This window comes from Cricetulus griseus, assembly GCF_003668045.3.
Source record: "Cricetulus griseus strain 17A/GY chromosome 1 unlocalized genomic scaffold, alternate assembly CriGri-PICRH-1.0 chr1_0, whole genome shotgun sequence".
Lineage (NCBI taxonomy): Eukaryota > Metazoa > Chordata > Mammalia > Rodentia > Cricetidae > Cricetulus > Cricetulus griseus.
In genome coordinates, this window is record NW_023276806.1 from 2,563,114 (window position 1) to 2,587,850 (window position 24,737).

Consider the following 24,737-nt stretch of genomic DNA (forward strand, 5'->3'; position numbering starts at 1 on the left):
TCTTGCTGTTGGGTCCTCATAACCTGCAATGGGGCACTTAGTGGGTCTGTTCCCTGGTTTCTGTGTGCCTTTGGCTGAAGCAGGAAGCTGAAGACCTCTGCTACTATTGCAGATGCCCTTTGGCTTTGAAATGGGTCTCATGACTGAGATTCTCCTCTATGTAATCACTATGTAAACCTCATGAATTGAGTTATCCCCCAGTCAGAAACCAAAGGCTTATGTAGACTCTACTATTCCTTCCTTTACACTGGGAATTTGTTATAAAATGGGTATCTTTTCTGTTAGAAGTTGGAAACATGTTTGGCATTAACCTTTACTGATGGTTTATATGATCTAAATATTGATTATCAAAATAGCCATGACGGTGTATGTTTACAACTATAGATCATCCAATGGTGTTAAAGTATGGCAGGGAACACTCAAATTTTATTACTTCTTTTTTTCTATTTTCACACTCTAGTGTGACGTTTAACAGCATGGGTTTTCTGCCAATAAGGTTTAGAGTTCATCACTAACTGTAGGCTTTGGCCTTCATTTTGTCTCTCTAAAAGGAAAGATGTTCACTGGATGTTCCAGCTGGTTGAGGATGTCAGTACATCATTCCCAAACATGTAGCCACCCATATTATTGCAGTGAAAAGGTGCTCTGAAAAATTAAAGTCATAAAGAGAAACAGCATTAATGGTGCACAAATTTTAGTAGGTACTTCACATTTCCATATTTTATCCAAATCTTTAGAATCCGGACATGAAAATTTCCATAAAGAGTCAGAGAGCAAATATGTTAAATTTTGAATTGACTGGGTACCTGTCCAGTGACAATGGGTAGGAAGAATACCCAGGTCACAGATGCCCCTTTGTTGACCTGGGCATGGGTAGCCAGCAGTAGGGCTTTTCTTGTTGGGGAGCCTTCAAGACATGTTTTGCTGGCCCTCTTCTAAATCATAATGTCTGCAAAAATCTCAAATCCATGAGATATTCCTAGACCCAGTATGTAAAATGCTGGTCCATTACTCCTTAATTACAGAAAACAAGTCTGGTGAGAAACTTATAAGGATTCCTTTCAAAACATAAAATTATTATTATTATTATTATTATTATTATTGTTATTATTATTATTAGCACTTAATAATTGACCTCTGATAGATTCTGGGAGAGGAAAGCTATCATCTTTACTTGTAAATCTGCTGCTGAGCCCACCAAACACTAACTGATAAACCCAGGGTTAAACAGGCAGCACTGGCTAAATACAGAAGCTAGCAAGACAAAAGAAATGGACACGAATATGAGAAATAGATGGGAGCAGAGTGGTGTCGCAGGGAAGTTGGAGAGGGGTGGACGAGAGAGAGAAGGGGAAAGAGTCTTCAGAACGCATCACACATGTGCAAAACCACATCCAAGAACAAAGTTAGCTCACTGCAGAACAAAGATGAGCTTTATAATGCTTTCTTTTCTCTATCTTCTTTTCCACTCTGTTTAGTTAAAACATTTAATTGAAGAGCTGCCGCAAGTTATTTTGAATGATTTTAGTTGATCCCATATACTCTGGCCTTCCTATCACCAATGTTGGAAAAAGAAACTCATACAAATGCGGGGTCCATAAAGCACAAATTAATATTTGGCTCTCTGAAAGAAAAAACATTTCATTACTAGATGGCAGAATTCTATTTCAGCATTGACTGGAGCCTCAAAGGGCGTTCAGTTCACCATTTATGTACAAATGGCTGCTGTCCAAGCCTCAGGGTCCCAGGCAAGTGAGCAGATCACTTGCCTTCAGGCCGTTGACATAGAAGAGAGGTAAAGACCAGCTAAAGAAGTGAGAAACTTCTAGCAAAGGCTGGTGATCTTGGATAATCTGTTTTATAGAATGTGAAATACTTTCAGGTCTACTAATCTGAGTGTATCTGAAAACTATGATACAGTCTGAATTCATCCTTTTTAATGAAAGGAAATGCTGTTGTGTCCACTGCTTGTTACCAAAGCTCCTTGGTGAAAGCCACCTGACATTAGTTAGGTTGCAGCTTCACACAGACACCAGTTTCCTGGAGAAGTGTTCTCAGCTCTTTCCCTTCTGTCAGAACCCAAATAATGTCACCCAACAGAAAGGAATGCATGCATGCAAACACATTTCTGAGTCTCCTGGATTTGAATCTGCGAGCGCTTTCTGCAGTTTCCATTTTCCCTGTAATTACACAGCAAGTTCCGCCTCCCACTTGCCTTTCAGGCAGCCTGGATATTTAGTCATGAGGAATGGAAGCGCCCTTGTCTCAATTACAGGGAGAGCTTATCTGATTGTAAGGGTCGCCGGAGTTTTCAACCCTCTTCTGAAAATAAAGGCTACAGCCGGTGTGAAGTTTCCAGCAGCACATGGCCGGCTCCCACATGGCTTTTAAATTGAGCGTGGGAGGGAGGATGCTTCCCTAAGACTAAGTCCTCCAGTGAGCAGTGGAATACCTAGGCTTTTTATCATAGGAAGGGGCAATTGACTCGGTGACAAATAGATACTGTGGAAGAGAGCTATTCAGAAGTCAGGCACATAAATCTTAGCACCAACTAAGAGAGGATGGAGCGTTTCCTCCTTGGGCAGAACTTACTGGATGGGATCAGATGGAGAAAGCAGATCAGTCAACCTTCTTCCATTAAACCCACCTTGTGTATAGCTCAGAATCGATAGGAAAACAGAAAAAAATGTCAGACTCACTTAGTGTTTTTTTTTTTTTTCTTCTGAAAGCAAATAATTTCCCAGAGAAATTCCTTAATAATCTTCTTGAAATAATAGAAGCGGTGCACCAGGAGAGACGGTGAGTTCCTTGTGTCCACAAAAGAGTCTTGTATTGCTTCCTATCGCTATGTGTTCTCTTGTTATTCTGTATTTGACCAGGCAAACAAGAGTTTGCAAAGTTTAAGGCGAGGAATGTTGGGTTGGTAAAATTAAAGGCGTGTGGTAAATTCAGGACCTTTTAAATTTTAAATGCCGTGCTAAGTCTACTGGCAATGCTTTTAAGTGGAGCACACCTTTAATTCCAGCACTCGGGAGGCAGAGGCAGGTGGATCACTGTGAGTTCGAGACTAGCCTGGTCTATAAGAGCTAGTTCCAGGACAGCCTCCAAAGCCACAGGGAAACCCTGAAAAAAAAAGATACCTCAAGACTCCTAGGTCCAGAGGTGTGGTATATGACTGTAACCTTGTACTTTGTGTCAAACCGAAATAACATGACTCCTGATTTTATAAATGTATAAATGTCTCTTATGTGGGCTTGTCCATCAAAACAATCCAGATAGATAAGTATGACTTTGCATTATCAGAACATAAACTCCCAAAGATCAGCACCTCAAAGTTCACCCTAAAAATCCAAAGGAAGCTGCTGCCTCCAGGCTTCTCCTTGCTTCTTTTCTGGTAAACAAACAACAATGTATCCTTTTCAGTCTCTCTCGATGATCACCAATAAAGATTGTATCGATTCACAATTTAGAGTTTCTTTCCTGCAGGAACTATGAATTATTGATTGCAGCTACAAGAGAGCCAGCACTGACCCACAAAGGGTGGGTGTGTGTGTGTGTGTGTGTGTGTGTGTGTGTGTGTGTGTGTGTGTGTGTGTGTGTGTGTGTGTGTGTGTGTGTGTGTGTGTGTGTGTGTGTGTGTGTGTGTGTGTGTGTGTGTGTGTGTGTGTGTGTGTGTGTGTGTGTGTCTTCTAATTGAAATGGCAGACTGTTTTAAACAAATGCACTGTACAGGTAAAGAGACATGACAGGGCTGGGTTCCTACCTTATGACTTCTGTGTTCCGGGAGGGAAATAGATGCAAAGTTCAGGGGTCATAGATTGTGGTTTGGTACCTCTGCTTTTTAAGTAGGCAAATCAAATATATATTTTCTACCTCTTAGCATATTTTATCATTTCCAGAAAAAAGGAAAAAATCTATGTGCTATTTTATGTGCATGTGGTGACATAATTTAAAACAAATGAAATCAAATACAATTTCACTTTGGCATGAAAGATGGACAGTGTGCATAAAGCTTTCATACACAGAGACTGAGCTGTGCAAAGGTGGTAATATGTTTCTTACAATTCAACCCTGGAGAAGCAAAGAAAGCCATTTAGAGACTGATCAAAGAAAATTATCTAAAGAAAACAGAACAGAAATATTACATACAGAGAACAGAGGCAATAGGAGGAAGACCTATGTAAACTGGGCAGCAGGATTATGGCATTCTAAATTTTCTGAAAACCAACCAGGTTTGTTTAAAATAAGAACAATACTTTCATTACACCCAGACCAACACGCATGCTTCCACAAACCAAAAACTAACAAAATAATTTTGCTTATGATCCAGAATCAGGGACCCACCCTGAGGCAGTCCTCTGAGGCAGTATGTGGGACACACTTAATTTTAGGGTATTGGAGTGTCACAGTATTTACAGGTAAATGTTTAATTAATTTAATCTCAAGTAACACACAGAATGCAATGTAGTCTCAATAAAAGCTTATTCAAAATTTATACAGGTGAGTTTAACATTTTTACTTAGTTTGTACAAATACAGCTTATTTGTGAGTAAAATGGGCAGGGTGATAACATCCCATGGTTGTGTACCACCAGTCTGTGGCATATGACATTGGTAACTACCTACAGGCTGCTTCCTCCCCTCCCTCAGTGCAGGACTCTGCTGTGTAGTTGGTCATGAGCCTTGCCTCTTGATCTCTGTGTCTGCCCTCCACTGGGCTTTCTTACCCTATTCTCTCAGCCTAGCAGACATCACTGAAGCGGCTACCCTGGATGGGAGTTCCCAGCTGCCATCTGTGTCCTGGAGTCTCCAATCTCACCTCTGCTGGGTGCTTGGTATAGACCACTGTTGTGTTAGCTCTTTGTTCCACAGTATATCAATGAACCTAGCTGCACCCTTAGCATCTACCAGTGATTCAAACAGCACACTCAACTTTGCTCTGCTGACTGCTGGGTGTGTTCCTTGTGAAATGCCTCTCAAACATTTCAAACATTCCATGAAAACCAATCTTTGCTAATAAAATGGACAATACCCCACATGGAACAGTGTTTTGTATTGAGCTACTAATTGTCCAGGGAGATGAAATGTTTCTTAATTTTGCATTTTAAGAAATGTTTATGTGTACCATATCTCAGATTTCTTTAAATATTTAAGCCTCTGAGTGCATATGTACACAAATACAAATATAAAACCAAGTTTCTATTATCTAAGACAATGCATTGAGAAGCAATGTATTTATAGTATGAATTAGATCACAACTAGAGTCACAGAATTAATGGATTTTGAGGTCCAGGATACCCCTGAAATTGCTTTGCTTCTTTGTTGTAGGTGTGAGGATGTACTTGGTTTGTGTATCTCTCTGCCTTTGTTCTGGTATCCTGGGTAGGAAGCAGCACCCACCTGACTTTGGAATTCAGGTTCAGTTTTATGGCTGTCCAATCAGACACAAACCCTGCCCTGAGGTCAGCCCCAGATCTTCTGTATTAATCTGCCATTTCAAATTTATTTATACAGCTTGCTTATTTCACCCCCAAAGCGTGGAGACAGTGCTTCTCACAGGTTAGATTGCAGTATAATTTGAACACATCAAGGGGAGTGCTGGACTTACAGAGCTGTGAGTGATGAACATTTAACACAATGAGTTCCTGCGAAGGGTGTAAGTGGCTTTGCTGAGGACATCACTGAAGATCAATACTATTAAATCACACATTTTCCCATTGTTTGACTTTCCAAATCCCAGGCAGAGACCCTATTGATTTTATTTGACAGTTTTTTCCCCCTACTGTTTGTTTCTTGTGCTTTCTCTAGCCAGTGGGTGTTGATCAAAGAGTGACTTTTATCTTACTTTGCAGGGACTGTTCAGCCCAGAGCTGCTTCGGTGGCTGCCACTCAGAGGCGCCGACAGGCCTCCTGGGCAAATGTGTTAGCTCTCAGCTCCTTCTCTAGGATTAAAAAAAAAAAGCCAAAACAAAACCACAAAAAAACCTTCCTAACTCATAAGAGGCTACATAAATTGGCTCACAGCAGCACTGTTCCTAAAAAGAGGTCCAGAGACACACTTTATCAATAGAAAAATAAAATCAAGGATGTATCCCTTCAGACTTGTGTAATAAAATCTATCCCTGACACAGGCATGGAGAAAACTGTATGAGGGAAATATTAAATATCATTATGATAACAGGCCAATACAAAGTCAGATTCAGAGAACTTGAGAGAAGTGGTCATCATTATTAGGTTTGCTAGTTACGCTGAACTTGGCAAAATAAAATAATATTGACTTATTTAGTGGATTTGTTGTATAACACATGGAGAAGCAGGTCTTTTCAGGGATTATGAAACATAGGGGCAATTCTAGCCATCCAAATATTATCTTTGTCAGATGCAGTGAGAGTTCAAATACTGTGTAAAGACCAGATGGAAACACTGAAAGTAGGGGTGGATTTTTTATTATCTGCAGGACAGGAAACTATTTTTTGCAATTGCAAGACAGTAGATATCTTCAGATGTGCAGGTCTCTGGTTACTGTTGTACTATACAACCTGTTGCAACAGCCTGAAGCATATAGAGACCAGGGACCTGGGGGCTTCACCTGGTGGAACTGTTTATAGAGCAGGCAGGGAAAGGATTTGTCTCACAGACAACATTGTCCACAATATACAAAAGATATACAGTTGCTGTTGTACTGGATAGCTAGATCAACAAGATGAAGGCCATCATCTGTCTTCTATGGTCACCCCCATTTTGCTTTGGATTTTCTAAATGCATGCCTGTTTCTCTTAGCTGAACTGCATCCTTTGTTCTGAAATGTCATAAGCTGGTGGGGAAATTTTGTTTAATAAATTTCTTTGCTTCCCAATATGAAGGTTTTGTCTCTCTATACAAAAGAATTTCAGACCTATAAATCAAATGCCCTAGAATCACCCTCTGAGCTTCCTAAGCACCAGGATTCAACAGGGCAGCAGGCTAGACAGAAAACATGCAACGTCACTGCCACTTACAGCAACAGTTCCCTGCTGAACTGGATCACACATCTATTTTGCAACATCTCTCTTTGTTGGAAATTTTTAGAAATCGTCGCTGCTCTGACATCAGCAATTCATAGTATTAACTCCACAGGCAGAGATTCTGCTTCTAACAGTTAGGGTTTGGATGAGGTTACCACGCATTAAAACCCAACACTACCCATCTGCACTTCTGTGCAAATAGTGATTCCCAATCTGAAAGTTCCTCAGTTGTAGCTCACAGCCTGCATTTGGGATCCATCAGAGTTGAGTACGAATTCTGACTTACAAAGACAACTGCTGTCTTCAGGAAAATTACATGCTAAGTGAAGCCTCAGATACTTTGGCTCAGAAATAAATGAAACCATCCATATTACAGGCTTGAGAAAAGAATATAAATTGCCTGGGCAATAGCAAGTACTTACCAAGAGTTTGGCAAAGTAGACTACCATTGTTTTCACATTCGCTGGTGGAAGTAGGGAGGGATTGGGAGATGCTTTATACAAATCAACTGGTGTGTTTTCTGGTATTACTTTTCACTCACTGGTGGGTATGTGAAGGAAGAAGAGTAGATTCATCCAGCAGGAACGAGGCTGGATTTTAGAGTGGCAGTGGTGGCTGCCGTGGTCAAGTCTCTGGAGTCATTTGCTCAGGTTTGAAAACTTGGTCAGAAAGGACAAGGGTAAACCTTATCACAATTATGAGACACACCCTTCCTTCCCACCCCAGCTCCAGGCCTTACTGACTCAGAGACAGGCCTCCATGCTGGGACGCTAACACCACCTACCCTGGAATCTTATTTTCCTCTTTGTTTCTAGAATTTGCTGTGTTTGTAACTCTGATATCACCTTTACTGGGCCCATTTCATATCTGTGGATGTTTGTGAGATATAAATGAAAAGAAAATGTTTCAATAATGAGTGTGAAAACCCATCTTCGAGAAAGCTGACGTTAAAGGACAATCTGAATGGCACCGTAATCTTGCTTAATGTTTAGTCTAGACACCATGATTAAAGATGATTATGTCAGGGCCTTAACAAGCTCAACATGTGTCCTTCAATTTTGTGGGTTTGTAGAAATCACACTCTATTCAACCCTGTCACATGTGATTACCCCCATCTGTAGGAAGGAATCCTAGAGAGGACAATTTACAAACTGAAGCCCAACAAGTGTTAAGATGGGATTCTATTACCGAGCTATGCACGGTAGAGTTCCATTTCACCTTTACAGCTTCAGTTGTTGTCATAGGTCTGACATAGCACACAGAGCCAAACTTCAGGACTTCCAATGTGACTTTAAAGATGGAATTTAGACTCCAGGTATACACAGAAATCTTCCTTTCCTCAGGTACGAGAGTGAACTCTATTTGGATGAGAATTTGTCTTAGGGTGAGTGAGGTTTCTTGTATGTGCACACATCTGATTCCACAGGTGTGAGGCTGGTTGTACACATTCCCCCTGGGTGTCTAACTACAGCCACCTGCTCTTTTTCCTTCTTCCTAGTTACCATTTTGGAATATCCAGGTGGGACTGATGACTGAACTTGATGGCTGTAGATGAAAGAGAAAGGTTTCTTCCTTGGAAGACTATACCTCCCATCACAGACCATAGGGACAGAGAAGGGAAGAGACTCATCTGAGCAGTAACTGAGAAGTGAGAAGCAGTGACACTGTGCATAACATGCACTTTATCAAGAAGAATAGAACAGGGGTCTGGCGATGGTTTGGTGGACAAGAGCCATTCCACAGGACCCAGGTTCTGTTCCTAGAACCCATAGGGTGGCTTAACAACCCCCCCCATAACTCTAGTTCTAGGGGACATGAGGATCTAATAAACTCAGTGGCTCACTAAGCAAGCCTTGGGTGGACTTGGTTTTATTGCCTGTCATCAGTGCCCTATCTGGTGTAAATAGACATGGTCACACCTCCCTAGGAAAACTCACAATGCAACTAAAGATAAGCCCCCAAAGTTGCCATGTTTAGAGTCTATAGTTAATGTGTGGGTGTCTAGTTTAATTATCTGCATCTCAGATATTGTGGATTCTTTGAAAATACTAGCTGACTTTTCTTCTTAGCATCTTGTGGTGTGAGGCCTATATTTGGTAGATAACTTCTGAGGAGAGTAGACGTTGCATCAGTGTCTATAGAATTACCTCTCTGTGATGATTTCATTTTTTTACAACTTAAGTTGTCTATTCTTACAAACTTGTAAATTAGATGGAGAGCTTTACACTGTATTTGTATCAGGATGAAATTAAGTCTCTCTGCTTATTATTATACCAGAGGCATCTAAGAACAATTTTCACAAGCAACAGGAGTTATTGATCACTCCTGACAGCTCAGGCTGGAGTTAGCACATGGTTGGGGAGTGTGTGGTGAGAGCTAGTTGGTTTGTTGGTGGTGGATCACATTTCAGTTGTCCTTTGTCTCTCTTTTCTTACATCTGAATATTTTAGAATACCATCCAAACATTTACTTTCACCCCATCACATTTTAATACAGCAATCTCCTGGAAAACTGAATACTATTCGTTTATATATTGAATTGTAGAATTGCTGGTGTGTTCTTTCTCTAAATCAATTTGATGCCTCCAACATGTATCAGTCTTGCACCGAGTTACAAGCAGAGGTCTGAGAAAAGCATTTTGTCTTTCAAATGTGTCTTTAAAATCTATCATTATTCCTTATGATGCCACCGAAGGAGAATGGTAAGGGATTCCATGAGGTGCCCAGCCTCACAGAGGCTGTTGCGTGGTGGTCTTTTTTTCCCCTGGACTGGATTTTTGGTCCTGTAATTGAATTGAATTTGCTTCTCAAGACAATCCTCCCCCACAGCTTCTCATCTGAGGGCTCCAGAGATGCATTGCCTTAATACATCGTCCGGATGACAGTGTTACAGTGATGCATGGAAGGGATCCATCTCCATATCTCCAGTCCAGAGACAAACATGTGGTACCAGAAGGCATGCAAGCCTACTGCAGAAAGAAATGTTTAAAAAAGGTGATGAGAGGAAAGGGGAAGAACTCTAAAGAGAGAATTCTTTGAATGAATCTCACGAGCCTCTGCACTACTTAGACCAGTTTTCAAGACATTGATGCAGCTTGTTACTGATTATGAATGATGGTGAATGTTCTTCTGTCTATATGTTTGTCTTATTGGTTGATGAATAAAACATCAGGTACGACTAGGAGACAAGGAGTTTCCTTGGAAGTTTAGGCAGAAAGGAGTCCTCACGTGATCCCAGGAAGTGATATAGCTGGGCAGAATCATAATATAAGCAGGGACAAACAGGAAATTGCTCTCTTCTCGCTTCTCTTTGGAATGAGTCAAGATATAAGTCACCAGAGGAGTAACAGGTCCCAGGAACCTTTTTCCAAGATAGAGCCCCCAAACAGCAGGAAGCAGTTTGGAGAGAATGACGCCGAAAATCACAAATATTGTTTATAAATGTTTGTTTTTGTTTAAATGGGGTTGGTTATAAATGGTTCAGAATCACAACCAATATCTTTCTAAAGGAAAAAGGGGGAATATTATATAGAAATGAATACTTTGCATTGGTATGGATTTTGCCTTATTGATACGTTTAAGGTCAATTTTGTTATATGAATATTTCTCCTCTTGTTTAGGTATTGTGTTTATATCATTTAAAATGTAATATATAATTAAATACAGATTATATATAGTCATTTATAATAGTAAAAACTTATAGTTATGTTAGTTAGATTTTCTAGTGATATATTGAGATAGATAGATTAGTCTTCAAACCTTTCAAAGACCTTCAGAAAATGGCATTTAAATGGTTTAGGGGTTTTCATGACAGTGAGACACAACTGCTCCTGACAACACGAATTATGTCTGAGAGGAAGATGGACATCAAAGAAACTCATTTTGGAGTTTCCTTTCAATATGGTGAGGCTAATCATTTGGGGAAGAAACTGTTCTTGCCTAGACTGATTGTATGCTGTATAGACTGGACATGCAGGACCCACAGGAAAGTGACTGCTGAATTTGCAAAACAAGACAGTCCTGAAGGGTTCCTGCCACTAGCTAACCATACAAGGTTTGGAGGTCTGTACAGATAGACAGGAAGTGAGGTAGCTGGGCCGAATCAGAATATAAGCAGGGACAAACAGGAAATCACTCTCTTCTTCCTTCTCTACAGAGACACTGAGTGAGTCAAGATGTAGGACACCAGAGGAGTAACAGGTCCCTGGACCTTTTTCTGGTCAGATAAGACCATGCGGAAATACTTAGATTTATAGAAATGGGTTAGTAATTAAGACAGAGCTAGTCAATAAGAATCCCTAGTCAATGGCACCAGATTTATAATTAATATAATGTCTCATGTGTTATTTGGGGGCTGAAGCAGTGGCGGGACCCAGCTGGGTCAAGAAAACCTCACGTTAACAGTGAATTTATGAAGGCATGTTCTCTATGATCTTCTGAGGTTTGTGATGAAATACAGCTATGGTTGCACACACACAATGCCGCCCCCACTAGCCCCCAATCACCCACATGCTTACCCATATCTAAATCCTACACAGTACCCAACCCATCCTCGTCCACACTCCTCTCCCACCCCCACACACTCCCATCCACTCCTACACACAAACATCCACCCCACCCACATCTGTATGCCCCCTTCCTATTTTCCCACCCACACCCACACCCACACACCAATATACCCACCCCACTCCCACATACACACACCAGATGCAAGAAATACAGATTTTTAAATTATAGTATCTCAGACCAGATTTACATACAAGCTACATGTGCAATCAATGTCGTAACTTAATCTCCTTTGGGCACCCTGGTAAAATTAGTCTCTCCCCACTTCATGAAACATTTCATTTTGTTGAGGGAAGACTCACTAATTTCACTAATTTTGGTCATTTTGAAAAAAAAGAAGTCCCTTTGTAACAATGGCAAAGGAGGCAGAAAAGACGTATCATAGTGGAAAATGCTCACTGTAACATCCCTGGATGATTTAGCAAGTTGCAGTTATGTTGCATAGTAAACCAATATCAGATAATTTGCAAACAATGGTGGCACAGGACTGTCTGTGGCTTTACCATGCACTGACTTCCTCTGGTTTTCTTAGCATCCCTTCACACTAGCTCTGTCTAGGAAGTTGAGGACACTGAAAACTTGGGGACATTAGCTCCTTTATTCTGTTGTCAATCCCTCAGAAACCTGTGTGCAAGAGTCTTTCCTTCTCCTATTTTGTAATCTTTTTTTCCCTTTCTACAATACAGAATGAAAGTAGGAAAGTATTTTCTATGGAAATGAAAACCAAACCAAACGAAACTCCTTGTTCCTCTTCCAGCTTATCAGCCTTATCCTTCCCCTTTCTCACAGGCTGGTTGGCTCTGAATGAATAATTTAAAAAAAAAATCTACTTCTGGAAGTCACGCTGGGCCTTGCTCAGTAAACATTCTCTCCTCTACTTTCTACTTAGAAAAGACAAAATTCCAGATACTACCTCACCAGCTTCTAAACAAAATTGACACTTCACATAGAAGAACATTCATTGCCTTTTCTTGCTCATCAAGCAGCTTCAAGGGAAAAATGAAATGTATGAGAAGTCTTAACAATGAGAGCTAATGTCATAGACCCTTAGCCAGTCTAATTTCTTTTATGTAGATGTGGTGAATTATACTGGCAAGGTACAATTTAGGGGAAAGGGGGACTTATTTCAGCTTACAATTCCAGGCTACAATGCATGATGTTAGGGAATCCAAGGAAGAAGCTTCAAGCAGCTGGTCCTAACCTATCTGCAGTCAATAGAAGAGTGAAATGAGCTCATGCATTGTTGCTTGCTTGTTGGCTTTTGCTCAGTTTTATTTTTTGACTTCCCCACTTTTATACCTTTCAGCAGAACTCCCTGCCTAGGGAACAGTGCTGCCTGCAGTGGTCCTGGTCCTCCTATACCAGTTAGTATAACTAACACAACTACTCATGGGCAGACCCAATACAAAGAATTATTTATTGAGATTCTCTTCCCAGATTAGTCTAGGTTGTATTAATGTTGACAAAGTTGACATTGGTGTGGAATGAATGCCCTTCTTAATTCTTTGTCTATAATATCTCTGGTATAGTTGTCTATTCATGTTATAATCGTCTCTATTTTATAGATGGAGAAACTAAGAATACAATCTGCTTTAAAATCCTCCCTACGTTAAGCCCTTGTGGAGTGACATGGGAGGGAACTAAAACTAGGTATCTAAGTATTAACTAGGTCCTCTTAAGCACCGAGCTATGTTGTCTCTTTAAAAATAAACTTGATAATTACAAAAATGATGTTTGTGCTTTCTATAATCTCATTGGGAAAGTCATGTATGGGATGAATGCAAAATTAATTCTGTATCACACGAGCTTTGAAAATATTAACCACTAAACACAGGTTTATAAATCAATGGTAAGACTACAGAGTCCTGAATTTTTTTTTTTTTTGAGACAGGGTTTCTCTGTGTAGCTTTGGAGCCTATCCTGGCACTCTCTCTGAAGACCAGGCTGGCCTCGAACTCACAGAAATCTGCCTGCCTCTGCCTCCCTAGTGCTGGGATTAAAGGCATGTGCCACCAATACCCGGCCCAGAGTCCTGAATTTTTATCACTTAACAAATTCAATCAACAAATATTTGCTAAATTGTTGTCTGTAGCTATCTATACCTTCCTGAACCGTTTCCAAACCCCAGTGTGAAAAGAACAGCATATAAGCAAGGTCTGCTAGACAGTCAATGACCCAAGATTATTAGAGCCATTCTAATTTCCTACTAGCCGTATTGATTCCTAGTTGTGTTTAAATATATATGTCATTTAAAACATGTCATTGTATAGTTAAAATTCAGTACTGGTGTGTGTTGTTCATTTGGAGTGAAGGAAAGTAGACTTGGTTCTATTTTCAGGAAAATTGCTCTAACAAAACCCTTACTACAAACTGATCATATGAACTTTCTATAATGTCATGAACACTATGGGTCTTGAGTTGTTTTTTTAGAAATAAAAATACGTGTTAAAATAGTCTCTCTTTCTTACTCATGAAAATCTGAGTGTAGAATTAGGAATTTCTGAAAACTCTATTGTTTCTTTACTAAAAGGATCTTGGATGAATACAATCTTACATTTATGGGGGGGTGAAGGACCAAACTGAATTTTTACTGTTTTTGGGTTTGGTTGATCAGCATATGCTGGGGTCAAATGAACAGCCTAGGTTCTTTCCTTTTTGAACATGACCCACAATTTATAAGACTGTATGAAAATCAATGATCAGATGTTATGCTAACGTGTAAGAGCTTTTCCTGGAAACAATGGAGTAATGAATGTCCACAGTTAAATATCAGCACCCGACACATGCTTCCTGTAGGGTTACCCTGCTTGTTTCTGTTCTTCCCGGATACTTAGAATGTCTTTTCCTCATGGACTCTGACCTCAGCTTGAGTTATCATGAGATATCCAACCACAGTAAAACTGTATTCTCTAATATAATAAAATTTAACCAAGTTAATTATTGTTTTATACATACTGGCCTGTGGCCTAAACATATAATTTCTAATGCATATAACATGAGAGAACTCTGGAAAATGCTTAATCTTCTGCTGTAAATTTCCCATTATCTTCTTTTCCAATCCAGGACACTGAGGGGAGATGTTACCTATGATGTCTCCTTCCTTTTCATTACACTGCCTCTTTCAGACTTGCACAAAGTCACATTCCACAAAAAGAGACGAAAAGAGAAAGGGAAAGAAATAAATAGAAAAGCATCTTTTTAAAAATGTTTGATGGGTTTGTTTTCTTATATCATGTGGATAAGCACTTTTCTCTGAGAATGGGAAATTATTTTTTTATATCAATTCATTGTATCATCAGGCCCATTGTTTGTTCTTATATATGTGTTAAAATACTAAAATTTTCCTGCTTTCTATATTTAAATGGTAGGCATTAACAGTTCTGAATACAAACAATCTTGCACAGCCCACCAATAACCAAAGGAAAGTAGCAGGGACTTTGCAAACAGACGAAGTTAAAATTATAAAGAAAGTCTCAGAACAAAGAGGAAATTTTAACGGCACTATGAATTATTGGTGTGCAATCTTATGGTAAAAGTTTAACTTGGCATCATTATGCAGATTCATTCTTTATATAATTATCCATTATGCAAAGCCATTATGGAAATTCACAGAAGCCCCACATCTAGGCTACTCCACAATGGAGCTGGAACCACAGCCTGCAATCTGAAGATCTAGTATTGTTGAAATATCATCAGCATAAATTGCTGGTTTTACTGATTTTTTTCTTTCTTTCTAACATCAAAGAGCAAAGTGCAGTGTCAAGACTGCAAACCTGAGACTGTGTTTGGATGACAGGCTGCAGCTTGTCAGGGCACACAAGGCTGCATAGAGTACAGTTTACATGGTGTTGACGCAGGGCTCTTTTCTACAAAACAGAGACAACAGTGGATTGGGAACACTGATGGAAACTAAGACTTCTGTGCTGTACCTGTGGTGTCTTGAGCTAATTCCACAGTTATTTTAAACATTAGATTCCCATAGTGTATATGCTTTTTAAAGAATCACTTTCATTTTTTAAGTTTTCCAGTTTTTTTCTGATAGCTAATAATTAGCATTTTCTTTCTTTGGGTTTAATGTTATACAATTTGGAAGCTGATATAAGATAAACTAGAACATAATACTTCATGCCCAAGGGTCCTCTGATGTGGCAGTCAACAAATCCTTTCTTTTTCATGTGCTTGTTTTATTTTTAACAATGTGCAGGTGTGTGTTTCTCTGTAAGGGTGTATGATGCAGTGTCGGGGACCAGAGGTGCTGGATCTCCTTGTTGTAGATGGAAGTTTACCTGGTGGTTGTGACCTGCATAACTTAGTGTTGGGAACCAAACTCAGATCTTCCTCGGGCCCAGAACATGCCATAAATTGCTTAGCCATCTCTCAGCCCCGACAGCCTTTTCTTAAAGACTCAGTAAGACTCAGGTTTCCCAGGTGTTCTACTCCAACATACACAAAGTAGCCACAGCCACAGGGATGGAAAAAGCTACATCTGAACAGGAAGAGAAGGGCAAGGTGTGCAGAGACAGGTTATCCACCATCTCATACACAATGGAATTCATTCATGGTTCATCTAGAAACTACTCTAATGAGTCCTTCAGCCTATTTGATAGACACGGATTAGGTTCTATGTGCTATATACAGTTGTGTGGGCTTATCTTATGTCAACTTGACACGCAAACTGAGTTATCTGAAGGGAAGGAACCTCAATTGAGAAAATTCTTCCATAATACAAGTCTGTAGGGCATTTTCTTAGTTAGTGGTTGACAAGAGAAGGTCCCGCCCATTGTAGGTGAGATCATTCCTGGGCTGGTAGCCCTGGGTTCCTTCTTGCCTTCCTTCCTTCCTTCCTTCCTTCCTTCCTTCCTTCCTTCCTTCCTTCCTTCTTTCTTTCCTTCCTTCCTTCTTTCTCTCTCTTTCTTTTCCTCATTCACTTCTCTTTCCTTCTTCCTCCTGTTTCCTTCTCTTTAGTTTGTTTATTTTACTTATTTACTGAAAGAAAAATTAAATTCTTGTTTCTGGTTCCCCTCCTCCCGCCCCCTCCTCTCCCCTTCTCCTCGATTCCCAACCCCTCCTTTCCCCAGTGCTCTTTCCAGTCCTTATCCTTAAGTCATTTACATTCTTGTGTTGCACTAGAACTTCAGAGGACAGCATCTGGACAGCCGATTCACTGGTTATTTTACCGTAGCAGATCAATGGTGCCCCACGCGTATCCTGTCAGTTGGAGTTAAGTGAGCATTTGTTCCAGAGTTGGGGCAGGACATACACAAGAGTCCAGCACTTTTCAATGCCAGGTCACACAGACATATGGCAGGCATATGGTATAAAGTCAAAGACACACAGACACACCCCTTACTGGCTAAGTTAAGAACCATTTGAACATGTAAATGATTAAGCAGTAATGAGTTATGAACGAACAAGAACATTTTTCAAAAAGTAGCTAATCTACTGACACAATTATTTTAATAAATAAATAAGAAATTGGGTACTAAGCGTTTCTTGTTGTCAGCACACTATCAGTGACTAGCTGGCACATGAAGGAGGGTTCCTGAACTACAAAGATAAGTTCCACCAGGAGAGGAAAGCAAGAATGAGGAAGGATTCAGTTTTGCCACAAGAGAGGAAAGACTGACAACAGAGGAGATTGCCTATATGTTGTGAACTCTCCACCTGCTGTTTATTGAAAGCATGGAGTGAGGGAAGAAAAAGCCATAGCAGGCAATTAGTGATCTGATTGGTAAACTGAAATTAAAGCTGCCAATGAGGGTGGGATGGTTGCTAAGAGCCTCTAAGTGGGACCCCTGAGAAAGGATGTGATCTACTTAGCTCCTGATGGCCACAGCTACCCCATAGCCAGGCAGAAACAGGATATAACTCTGAAGTAGGAGCATGCCATTTAAAAAAATATACTGTTGAAACTGTCAGGACTCAAAGAAATCCTGAAGAGTCCACCTCCAAAGTGAAGAGTGCTAACATTGCACTGGAGCTAAAAATAGTGCAGTTTCCTTACTCCTATATTTGAGGAAAATGTCTGCTCAAAAACACAGTTGTTCTGTCAGGGGACAAAAACGAACCATGGATTCAGTGATCCATGTAAGATTCCGTGTTAAATTTTCTGGCACTGAAGATCCTTGAAGCTCACTATGTAGACCAGGCCATCCTGGATCTCATGGCCATCCTCCTGCTTTGACTGTAGGCCCATACCACCACACAAGGCTTGAAGTAAAGACCCTTGAGGTTTGTAAATTCTTTAGCAATACAAAGTAAAATACCCAGATATAAAAAAAAACAAGAAATATTCTCAAGTCATCTTATGAAAAATAATGCACACTCCCTGACCTAAATAAATAGTCAAGTTTGAGAGTTTTGAGTACACCATGCTGCTGAAATGATGCATGCTGAAGCAAATTAGCTTGACTGTGGGTACATCATGTGCATTATCATGAGAATGTACTGGACAGGTCCAGGGCTGACTCACTGCTGATCTGCCATGCTGGGTACACTAAGTGTAACTGGATATATGGTGTGCTCTTCATATAATGAGTTGACCTGGGTGTAACTTCCTCATAGGTTTAAGTTAGCCTTTTGTCAACTCGACACAGCTAGACTCATCTAGGAAAATGCCTCCTCAGACTTCTCTGTTGCCAAGCTTATGGGGCATTGTCTTCAATGATGCTGAAGGGCTCAGTCCTGTGGGTGGTACCGCCCCTGAGCAGGTGTTCCTGGAGGGTATAAGAAAGTAGTCTGAGACAGGCAGCATGCCAGTGAACAATGCCTGCAGGTCCCTGACTTGAGTTCTTGCACTGGCTTCCCTCAGTGAGGCAAAGGAACATTTTCCTCTCCAAGTCGCTTTCAGCCATCATGTTTATCACAGCAAGAGAAAGCAAACTAGGGCATAGGCTAGCCAGCTTGCACCTAAATAAACCGTAGATATAAAAGAATTAAGGAATCCATTGATCCAAAATCTTGGCGAAGCACACAGCAGATGGAGGTAACTTGAGTGTGGCAACTCCTGCTGCCTCCAGGGCTGCTTGGGGCATGCACATTTCAGGGCTTACATTTCTACAGATTAGGGAAGATCCAGGGTAAGCCACCATCCTGAGACCTGCTAGGAACTACTCAAGGGATCATGCAAGAAGCACTAAGACTTATAAAAGAAACTGGTAAACAAAACAAAAAACAAGTACGTTGCCTGTGTATAGAAACCAGCCGTGGCTTCTACTGAAAGCACTAAACCTGTTCATTCCCTGACAGGTATTTTCATATATATATATATATATATATATATATATATATATATATATTCTTTACATATCAAAGGGGAACAGCAGATAATGCTGGACATTGATGTTCCTCAGGTTAAAAAATAAGCGGATAAGTGAAATTCACAATTTTGCTCTCAAGTATAAATATATGAGTTAATAGAATTATCAGGCATGCTTCACAAGGCAGCATTTGAATGTAGACCCTTAACACATTATAATTTGAAATTTATGAAAATATCCTCAGAGTCCAGCTATTCATAGATAATTATTAATGTTTATGCTAATTTTACTCATTTTTTGGTATGCTAGGATCAGAAAAATGAATCTGTGCCATTTAATTTATAAACCCAATCTGTCTTCCTTCAGTTTGTGATGCTATCTGTAATCTTTATTCTAATAACTTCAGTGGCTGGCATTTTTGTTATTTAATTAAACTAAAATATATCCAAGGATATATGAAAAGGCAAATGTGCCTGGCAAGCAAGCACAGTGAAATAGAAGTGTTAAGTCCAAAATATTAATCTAAAATTATATGTAGAGAAATTGTGTGCTTCGTTCTTAAAAAACTCACAGTGCTATCAGATTCAATCCCCAGAGAGACGATTAGGAATCACTTGTACATTTGAATTTCACCTTATAATTGTCATGGCACATTTACGTCTATTATTTCATTCAAGTCCTATCACCACCTGGGATGATAAGCTGGTAAAAGAAGGAGGGTTACTGGGAGATGGGAGTAAATACAAGACAGCTACTGCACACCATGTAATATATTAATGCTCTTGCATGTTTTTAACATCTTTCTTTTGCTAAATTTATTTACTTTTTTATTTTATGTGCATTGGTGTTTTGCCTCCAGGTAAGTCCATGGGACAGTGTTAGATTTTGGAGGTGCAGACAGTTGTTAGCTGCCATTGGGTGCTGGGATTTGAACCCAAGTCCACTAGAAGAGCAGTCAGTGCTCTTAACCAATGAGCCATCTCTCTGTCCCTGGTGCCATTACGTCTTGGTCTCGAAAAATGCAAGGATAATGGACAGTGAGGTGCTCATGATGAAAACAGTGGCGATGTACTTATTAGCTAGCTAGTTCTGTCTGAAAGTGTATATGCTTCAAGCTATCCCATACCTTGTGAATGAATACACAGGACACTGCCTATCTAAAAAATAACTAGAGATCACTGTTATACAATTTTGGAAAGTAGGAGACACCTGAGGATAGCAGAAAGCCAGGCAAGGACTGGATGGATCCAGGAATAAGCATTTCAGCTTAGAAACCTGTGTGTTCAATGCCTGGTCTCAATTTTTGTTACCTCTGGCCTGTAGAGAGTCTGCTATGAGTTTGAAGTCCACATGTGAGTTTTGTGGGTTTTGCCAAGTGAGGTGTTGTCAGTCAACAATACATTCAAACTTCAGAACTGTTACAGGAGCATAATACATGCCGGCTAAGTGTGTAATGCTAGTATATTGATTTTTCTTTCCCATTAATAGCAATACTGAGCACACAGTGTGGGTGAGTCTCATTAGACCCACTGCGTAAATGAGCCAACTGGAAGACACTTAAGGATGAGCGATATGGTATAAAGCGTTAGGAGATGAATTAGATGTTCCAAGTGCGCTCTCTCTACACCTACATAAAATGTTCCTTTCTGATTTTATTAACAGCAGTTTCATTGTTTGCTCCAGCTTTGTTGAAGATTTTTCCCTTCCAAAAATAAAAGAAAATCAACTGAAATAAAACTGTATTAATCTGGGAAAGTGGTGCAATCCTAGACAATGAAATAATACCTTTACTTTCAAGAAATGCTTGGAGCTACAGGGTGAAATCTTTATTCCTTTATTTTGGTGTACTGTTTGGGGGTGAAGCTGTATGACAGGCGTGTGTGCAGGTGGATGCCCCTGTGTGCTCACTGAGCCCAAAGGTGGGCTTTTAGTGCCTTGCTCTATCACTGTCTTCCTCATTCACTCAGTAAAACTAGAGCCAAGCCAAGGGCTTACATGACTGGTCTTCTGTTACTCCAGTCTTGCAAACTGCACACAAGCTTCGACACTGAGAACACAGACACTGGCCTATTTGCCTGATAGTTGTCACTAAGTTGCTAAAATTGACTTCAAGTGTTCTGGAAGATGTGCACAATGTAGTAGAAGCCAGAGTACCCAGGAACACGTCACAGAACATGTCACTTGTTATGCGATCTCTGTGTATAAATCATTTCCATGTTAGGACTTTTAGATCCCCTCATCAAGTAAATTTAATCGTAACCCCCAAATCTTTGATTCCGCACAGCAGCTTGAAATCAAACCCAGCAAGTCACGATCTGTATAATTCCATTCTCTCCTGATTGCCTCAGCAGCACGCACTGGCTGTCAACATGAGAATGCTGCTGAATAAGTACAGCACACATTTAAATGAACATTTTTTTCCTGTAGTAATAATTCCATTTGAGCCTTTTCTATTGATTTGTGATTACCCAGAATATTAAAATGAAAATAACCTTTCCTGGGAATCAAGAGGCCTTATTACTGACAACTTGGGTGGTTCATTCCTTCGGTTTTCCTGAGCCATGCTGTCTGTAGGCATAACCATGAAAGAGAAGAACATGAAAGGGGTTCACTCACTCTCTGAGCCCACAATGCCACAGCTCAACACTCACCTGATGGAGAGATGTGTCTCCAGGAAATGGCAGGCTCTGGCTTCCCGGTGGCCAAACAAGTGAGGGTGACATTGGTGCCTTCATTGATGGTCATGTCATTTGAGATGTCGTATATTTTTGGAGGCACTGAAAAGCAAACACACAGTGGTGAGACTTGCTATCTATAAGATGCTGTTGAAATACCCTTGTGTAACTCCGTGGCATCCCAACAGAGAGGCTTTCTAATATTCACTCTTCAGTCCTCTGCTCTTGCTTCCTGGAGAGCACGCTATGCAGAAACTTAGACCTATAGTAAACATGTGGTGCACTGGTTAGATTTATTTTCTCTAATTATTTGATATTAAGTGCTTCAATGTGAATACAATATTTAATAGTAAAGTTTCAGCATCCACTAAATTTGGACTGTGAATGGCTTGTGCCAAGAAATTTAAAACATGGGCCCATCTCCCTATTCTACTGATGATTGTAATGAGGGCTCTGCTTTGAAATGGATGATAGCAGACTCACTGTGCCTGCTTGTTGATTTCTGGGCTGCATGAAGCAGCATGGGATGAAACAGAGGGTTGTTTTAGGGTCACAGAGGCACACAACCCCTCGGTATAAAGGCTTCTGCTTTATACTGGAGATAATGGGGCTGCACATCCTTGGAGTAGGTGTTCTAGGCAGAAGAGGTGATTTAGTAAGATCTCATGTTGGTAACAATAATAAGAGCTCCCTGGAGTTGATCACACCAGCGATTGCTTGTCTGCCATGCTCTCATACATGGTTGCTTTACAAGGGTCATGGGGAAACATATTGAGAGCTTTCTGATGCATTACACTAGAAGAACTTTTATCCCAGCTTTCATTGTGAAATAGAACTTGTTAGATGTTGAATAAAAAATAATAAAAAAACTCTAACTAAAACATTGATTAAAAAATAAAAGAAATACTCTAGGATGAAATTGTCTTATTCCAACAAGCCAGTTATTCTGATTTAATCATCCACAGAATGGGTCTGTGGTCTGTGCTGGCATCCAGTCTTGCAGAACAAGCACTTGAATCATGGTAGCCTCAGATTCTTCACTGAGATGCAGAGACAAACACTGGATGGATACACCATGGCCACAGTGGGAACACGTGAGTCAGCTCAGGCTCAGAGGTAAGAAAGGAAACTGGCATTAGCATATCTGTTCTGACTGGTGTGAAGCACATGTGTAACACTGGGGCTTAGCTTCAGAACTGTTCTCAAACATCATCATCCCAGAAGTGACATCATTGCCAAAGCAATGATGTCGTTACCCCTGACAATGTCATCACAACTCAGACAATGCCGTTTTTACCTCAACAATGACATCATCACTTTAATCATGTACACAGCTGGAATGTGGAAGCTGAGCTTATACTTGACATTAAATAACTGCAATATTTTGATGATGCCAATGAAAGCTAAATAAGAGAATTAATCACCTTGATGGACTAGAAGAGAACTTTCCTGGAGGGTTGTTTGAATTATTACATTCTGATCTGCATTTTTCAACAGCTATTTTAAAGTCCAGTAGCTAAACATTACAATTTTAGAATAAGCTACCCATATTTTTTACATTACCTTTGAATGTTTTTCACAGAACTAAAGCTCAAAATTGAAATGATATATCTGGAACCATAAGGTTCACATGACCGAGGACTAACATGGTTGCTGAACACAGACCATGTGTGTCCAAATGTCACATTTTGAATACATTTTCTTCAAGTTCTTTACTTAGCTCTTCTCAGGCAAGCAACAACAACAACAACAGTTCTAAACTGAATTTTCTCTTTGTTTTAACTGAAATGAACAGAAATAGAGAACTTAACATTCTGTAAGAAAGATATAGAGACTTTGGGAACAGAGGAGTTACTAAAAATGAAGTTATAACACCACAAAAATATCAATTGTGGGTCTAGAGATGGCTCAGCTCTGAAGAGCTTGCTGTAGAAACAGGAGGATCTGAGTTTGCATTTCCAGCACCCAAGCAAAACATCAAGCATGGTGGTGCATGTCTCTAATACCACTGCTGGGGAGCAGGAGGCATGGGACTTCCTGGGGTTTGCTGGCCAGTGCAGCTGAATTGTGTGCTGCAGGTATTGTGAGAGGCCCAAGATGGAGAGGGATGGAGGAGGGCAAAGGACATGAAAAACTGGTCTTTACACACACACACACACACACACACACACACACACACACACACACACACACACACACACGAATACACACAAACATATGTACATACACAAACAAGCACACACATATGAAACACATGCACACAGATACTAGACTTAGGTATAAGTCTGCTGAACATGCCTACATACCTGCCAATGTCTACTTCAGAAAAATGCTAGATACTGTTTACAAAGAGTTTTAGTCAACTGTGGATAATTTCTTTTACAATGTCAGATGTATCAGCTGACTCAAAGCTGGGCAAGGGTAAGTACATTTAATAGAAATAGTGCCATCCTGCAAAGACCATGCACTCTTGTCCTCTCTCGGATCCCCTTTTGCTAGCCCCATTTGAGCCTACGTCCACCTGCACCTCTGGTACTCAGCGTCACAATGGGCTCATATTAAGCAACAGCGTTTGACTAAATGGGAAGCTACCCAGTCTCTCAGCCACACGCTTTGACGCAACATCTCACAGCTAGATGTCAGTGGTGAGAAGAGGAATGAACTCCAAGCTGTCACCTGTCATTTCAGAGATGGCAATCCTCTCTCCACAGAGGAGAGATATCTGGAAGGAGGCTACTAACAAGAAAAAAAAATCTCTGACTAAGTTCTTTCCCAGGATGCATCAAATGCCAGCGGCAGAGCTGTGTGGAAATGCAGGTGCCGCCCCTTCTGTGTTGTTGCCTGTGGAGGTGAAAACAAGTGATCATTGTAACTGAATACTCAAAGCCACTGTGTATTCAGCTTCCATGGCTTCCACTTTCCACCAAATACAGTGGAAAGAATCATTCTAGGCCTACAGAAAATGCAGGAAGTTAAAAAAGGCAACCCTTACTTCCTTCGACATTTAAAGGAGAGAGTGGATATGGAAGTAACTGAGAGAGATGACTCCCAGAGTGCCTTCCACATCTTTGTCAGTGCTGGTTTTTATAAGTCACTTGTATAACCATTCACGTAGCTCATGCTCAGCCCATGAGGGATGAAAACATCATACCCCGATGCCAGATATGGGGGATGTGGAAAACGTGTCACATGGATGGAAGTCATAGTGGTCAGCTCTGTGAGAAAAATAAGCTAG

The 24,737-nt window shown here is 40.4% G+C and overlaps 1 protein-coding gene across 1 annotated transcript in view; it reads right to left on the reverse strand.

Annotated features, from left to right (window-relative positions):
- Positions 1–24,737, reverse strand: part of Negr1 (neuronal growth regulator 1) — a 710,881-nt gene that overhangs the window by 261,734 nt on the left and 424,410 nt on the right. Inside the window, exon 3 of the mRNA XM_027395197.2 lies at positions 21,479–21,604. Within this exon, the coding sequence (XP_027250998.1) occupies positions 21,479–21,604 (126 nt within the window). The remainder of the gene's footprint in view (positions 1–21,478; positions 21,605–24,737) is intronic.